The 5259-nt window shown below is 68.2% G+C and overlaps 2 protein-coding genes across 2 annotated transcripts in view; one reads left to right on the top strand and one right to left on the bottom strand.

Moving 5' to 3' along the window:
- Positions 1-1678, bottom strand: part of GNAT2 (G protein subunit alpha transducin 2) — a 7291-nt gene extending 5613 nt beyond the window's left edge. Inside the window, 3 exon segments of the mRNA XM_017839438.1 lie at positions 19-320; positions 483-525; positions 1561-1678. Coding sequence (XP_017694927.1) covers positions 19-320; positions 483-525; positions 1561-1678 — 463 coding nt within the window.
- Positions 1679-4776: 3098 nt separating this feature from the next.
- AMPD2 (adenosine monophosphate deaminase 2) overlaps positions 4777-5259 on the top strand; it is a 20848-nt gene continuing 20365 nt past the window's right edge. Inside the window, exon 1 of the mRNA XM_017839434.1 lies at positions 4777-4962. Within this exon, the coding sequence (XP_017694923.1) occupies positions 4893-4962 (70 nt within the window). The 5' untranslated portion in view covers positions 4777-4892. The remainder of the gene's footprint in view (positions 4963-5259) is intronic.

Genomic DNA, 5259 nt, shown 5'->3' with positions numbered 1-5259 from the left:
CTCAGCCCCCCCTGTCACCCCACCCACCCACAGGATGGCCCCGGAGCCCCCTCACCCCCCCAAAGCACCCTGAGGCCGGGGGGCAGCCCTGCCCCTGCCCCCAGGGGGGCTCGGAGGGTCCGGGGGGGTCCCGGGGGGGGTGCTGGGGGGTCCCTGGGGGGGCTCGGGGGGCACTGACCGCGCAGGAGGACTCGGCGTAGTCGATGCCCAGCGTGGACATGGCGCGCACGATGGCCAGGATGGACTGCAGGATGTTGCCGTAGATGATGGCCTTGAACTCCATGCACTCCTCCTCCGTGTACCCGTCCTGGTGGATGATCCTGGGGGGCACCGTGGCCTCAGCACCCCCGGGGGGCACCCCCTGCCCCCAAGGGCACCCCCTGCCCTCCCCGCACCGAGAGTCACCGGGGGGTGTGTGATGGGGGTCCTGCCACCCCCTGCCCGTGGGCTGGGGGGGTCCCCTCTCCCCATCCCACACTCACTTCATCTGCTTCACGATGGTGCTCTTCCCAGACTCTCCGGCCCCTGGAAAAGGGTGGGAACGGGCACCTCAGTGGGGCTGCGATGGGCACCCCGAGGGGACCAGAGCCACTGTCCCCCCCCGCCCGGACTCCTGCCATTGTGCCCGCGCTCCTGTCCCCCCTCATGCACTGTGGGACCGTGGCGGGGGGCGGTGGGGACCCCCCTGGAGGGGGTCCCTGGGGTCCCACCCGTCCCACCCACCCCTGGGCAGCGCCGGCGGTGCCTCGTAAGCGGCTTAGGGTGGCCCAGGAAGCCGCTTAGAATTAGGGTGGTAATCGCCTTGACCCCCGGCCCCCCCACCTGGATAAGGCCCCGCCGCCACCCCGACACGGGGGGTCACCCCCCTGGCCTGTGGGCTCACCCCTGTACCCCAGGGGGTCACCCCCTTGCCCTGCAGGGTCACTGCTCTGCCCCTTGGGGTCACCCCCTGTCCTGTGGGGTCACCCCCATATGCTGGGGGGGATGCTGGGGGGGGTCATCCCTCTGCCCCTTGGGGTCACCCCCCTGCCCCTTGGGGTGCAGAGGGACCCCCAGGGGACCCCCCAGGGTTTGGGGGTCCTGGTGGCAGGATGTCCCCAGGCTCTCTCTGCCCCCCGGGATGTGCCACAGCCCCGCTGTCCCCATCCCCTCCCTGTCCCCTCCCTCTGTCCCTGCCACCCCAAGAGCCGATGGCACCTCCAGCTCTTCCCAGGGACAGCCTTGGGGACACCCAGGGGTGGGACAACCTCTCCTGGCCGGTGGCAGCTCCGAGGGGGAACAGGAGCAGCCCAGGGGGTCCCAACCCCCATCCCTCCAAGCCTCCTTGGGGTGGGGACGTCGGGACAACCCTTGGGGACATCGGGACAACTCTTGGGGACATCCACCCAGGCTCCGGGGGGTGGGGACATTGGGACAACCCTCGGGGACATCGAGACAACCCTTGAGGACACCCCAACCTCCACCAGGGTGGGGACATTGGGACAACCCTTGGGGACACTCCCCAACCTCCACCAGGGTGAGGACATCGGGACACCCCTCGGGGACACCCCCAGCCCTCACCAAGCAGCAGCAACTTGACAGTCTTGGCCTCCTTATCCGCGTCCTCCTGGAGCTTCTTCTCCAACTCCTTGGACCTCTTGGCCATCTCCTTGTCCTCGGCGCTGGCCCCGCTCCCCATGGCTTCGTCCTCCTCCTCCAGCAACGCCACAACCTCCTCTAGGTCCCCCGGCTTTTCCAGCTCTCCGGGGGCGAGTCAACGCGCACCCCGGGGGCGAGGTGGGCGCTGGGGGGTCGAACCGAGAAACCGGGGAGCCCAAAGGAGGCCCCGAGCGCGGATTTTGGGGTGCCCCAGGCAGAGCCGCTCGGTGGGTGCTCCTGCTCGGCTGCCCCCCGCTCTGGCCCTTAATTCCCCATGGATAACCTGATTTTTTTTGACAGTGGGATTTGGGGACTTTTTATCTCGCCATGTGACCCAGGAAATCCAATTAGCCCAAGATGGCAAAGATTAGGGCTCGGGGGTGGGACACAAGGAGCATCGAGGGGAGGTGGCTTTACATAAGGGGGGGTGGCAGGTGACACCCCCCGGCCGTGGGGATGTGGCCCCCCAGTGTCCCCGGGGGGTGACTCGGGCAGGGGGGGCCGTTCTGGGGCTGCGACCCCGTGTTTGGGGGGCGCTGGGTGTGTCCCCCACCCCGGGGCGCTGCAGGTGACAGGGCAGTGGCAGGGACGGGGTGGTGACAGAGGGACAGGGGGTGGTGGCAGGGGGGTGGTGGCACTGGGGGATTCCTCCCGCAGGGAAAAGGGAGCTAATTACGGGGGGGGGAGGATAATGAGCCCCCCTAATCCCGCCCCGCCCGGGGCCGCCCCTCGCCCTCCCGCTGCCTTAAGCTCTTTAATGGGATCGTGGCTCAGCCTTCATCCTCCTCATCCTCCTCCTCCTCATCTTCCTCTTCCTCATCCTCCCCCCCCCCCCGCCCATCCCCCAGCCCGGTAGGACCGCGGGGCCCCCCCAAAGCCCAGGGCTGGGTGGGTGGCCCCCCCCCTTTCCTCTTGTGGGGCTGGTTTTGGATGGGCACTGCAGGGGGGACCCCCCGCCCTGGGGGTTGGGTTGGGGTCCCCAAAGGTCCTGTAGGTCCCCCGTGTGGTGTGGGTACCCCTCCAAGGGTCCTGCAGGTCTCCAAGGAGATGTGGGGTCCCACAAAAGTCCTGCAGGTCCCCGGTGGGGTTTGGGGTCTACCCAAATGTCCTGCAGATCCCCAATGGGGTTTGGGGTCCCCTAAATGTCCTGCAGGTCCCCAGTGAGGGTTGGGGCCCCCAAATGTCCTACAAGCCCCGGGTGGGGTTTGGGGTCCTCCAAAGGTCCTGCAGGTGGATTTAAGGTCCCCTAAAGCCCCGCAGCCCCGAGGGGCCCGGAGGGGTCGTGTCCCCGCCCTGGTGTCCCCATGTCGCACCTGGCGCGTGGCCCTGCCTTGGGGACACTCTGTCCCCGCTGTCCCCGCTGTCCCCGCGCACACAAAGCCCCTTCTGAGCCTCTAATGAACCCGGCGTTAATGAGGGGGGTCCAATTAAAATACCAGACCCCCCCGGGCAGCGCCGGGCAGGGGAGCGCAGCCCGGGGGTCCGCAGTGTGCGGTGCCCTCCCAGCCTGGCACGGCGCTGGCCCCGCTGTCCCCTCGCTGTCCCCTCGCTGTCCCCTCGCCGAGGAGTGGGGGGCCCGGGCCCGGGGGGGGGGTTGTGACATTCCCGGCGGCCAAAAATCCCCCCCTGCGCCGGGACGGCTCCGGGGACGCGCGGAGGGGACACGGCCCGACACCCACCCGGAGCCACCGCGACCCCCGCCCAGGTAGGGACCCCAGGCAGGTGGGACACAGACAGGGACCCCCCCCCCGGCACCCCCAAACCGGGCTCTGCTCCTGGAGGGGTGAGCTGGAGGGTTTAGGGGGGCAGAGAGTGCCCGTCTGAGGGGGGGGTGCTCATGGTGGAGGAGGCGATGCCCCTTTTTGGGGGTACCTGGGAGTTTTGGGGGGTTCTTGGTGGTTTGGGGGCACTCAGTGTTTTGGGTGGTACTAGTTTTGGGGTGTATTCGGTGGTTTTGGGGGGCACTTGGTGGTTGTGGGGTACTCAGTGTTTTGGGGGTACTCAGTGTTTTGGAGGTACTCAGTGTTTTGGGGTGTACTCGGTGTTTTGGGGTATACTCGGTGTTTTTGGGGGATATTCGGTGTTTTGGGGGTACTGGGTGGTTTTTGGGGGTGCTCTGTTTGTGGGCAGTACTCGGTGGGTTTGGGGTTCTGGGTGCTTGGGGGGAACTCGGTGTTTTGGGGTTACCCGGTGGTTTTTTTGAGGTGGTCAGTGTTTTGGGGGTTACCCAGTGGTTTTTTGGGTGCTCGCTGTTTTTTGGGGGTCCTCTGCTCACGGGGAGCACTCGCCGTGACGGTGCCTGGCCGGGGGGGCAGTGCCTGTACGGGGGGGGCACAATGCCTCCCTCGGGGATCTCAGGGGGGGTTACCCTGTCATTGGAGGGGTCACTGTCATTTTGGGGGGGTTCGATACCACCCCTCGGGGAGGGCAATGCCTGACTGGGGAGGAGGGACACGGCTGTACGGGGGGGCACAACTGTCCCCGGGGGGGTACAGGGCTGTCTGGGGGGGTCACGGCTGTTTCGGGGGTTCACGTCTGTCCCTAAGGGGGTACACGACTGTTCTCCGGGGGGGTCACAACTGTCCCTCGGGGGGGTCACGACTGTCCCACAGGGATGTCACGGCTGTCTGGGGGGGTCACAACTGTCCCCATGGGGGTGTCACGGCTGTCTGGGAGGGGTCACAACTGTCCCCATGAGGGCACACGATTGTCCCCGGGGGGGTCACAACTGTCCCCCGGGGGGGTCACGGCTGTCTGGGGAGGTCACAACTGGCCCCATGGAAGTACACGACTGTCCCCCGGGGGGGGGTCACAACTGTCCCCCGGGGGGGTCACGGCTGTCTGGGGGGGTCACACCTCTCCCCACGGGGGTGTCACGGCTGTCTGGGGGCATCACGTCTGTCCCCATGAGGGCACACGCCTGTCCCCCGGGGGGGGTCCGCTGTCCGGGGGGGCTCAGCCCCGCACCCCGATATCTCACAGCCCCGTCCGGCTCTCGTCCCCCCCTCTCGCAGCTCGGCAGCCGCAGCCACCTCCTTCCTCCTCCTCCTCCTCCTCCCGCCCCATCCTCCTCCCGCCCCATCCTCTTCCTCGCGCCGGTTTCCGGCCGGGCCCCGCCGGGGACTTTGCTCCATCCCCGCTCCCCCATCAATCATCAACCAGCGCCGGCCGCGGCCGCCGGACCCCCCGCGCCCCCTCCATCCCCCCCATCCTCATCCTCATCCTCACCCTCATCCTCCTCCCCCCGAGCCGCCATGTCCTCCGCCCCCCCGGCCAAGTGTCCCTTCAAGAAGCGGGGCAGCCTCCAGACCCCCCTCCCCGCAGGTGAGACCCCCCCAGATCACCCCCCAACCTTCCCCTCGACCCCCCGAACCCCCCGGTGAGGCCGCGGCGGGGGGGACACGGCGCTGCCGGGGGGTTTTTGGGGGGTAGGGGGCAGGTTTTTTTGGGAGGGAAGGAGCGGGGTTGGTGATTTTTTTTTTGGGGGGGGGTCCCTCGCCGCGCGGTCTGGTGGGTTTGGGGGGGTGGCAGCGGCGTTGGGGGGTCCCTGTGTGCCCCCCCCGGCATCGCCGCTGTGGCGCAGTGAGAGGGGAGGGGGAGGAGGAGGAGGAGGAGGAGGAG

Source organism: Lepidothrix coronata, unplaced genomic scaffold (genome assembly GCF_001604755.1).
Source record: "Lepidothrix coronata isolate B3197 unplaced genomic scaffold, Lepidothrix_coronata-1.0 Scaffold413, whole genome shotgun sequence".
NCBI classification, from domain to species: domain Eukaryota; kingdom Metazoa; phylum Chordata; class Aves; order Passeriformes; family Pipridae; genus Lepidothrix; species Lepidothrix coronata.
This window is presented reverse-complemented; position numbering and strand designations above follow the sequence as displayed.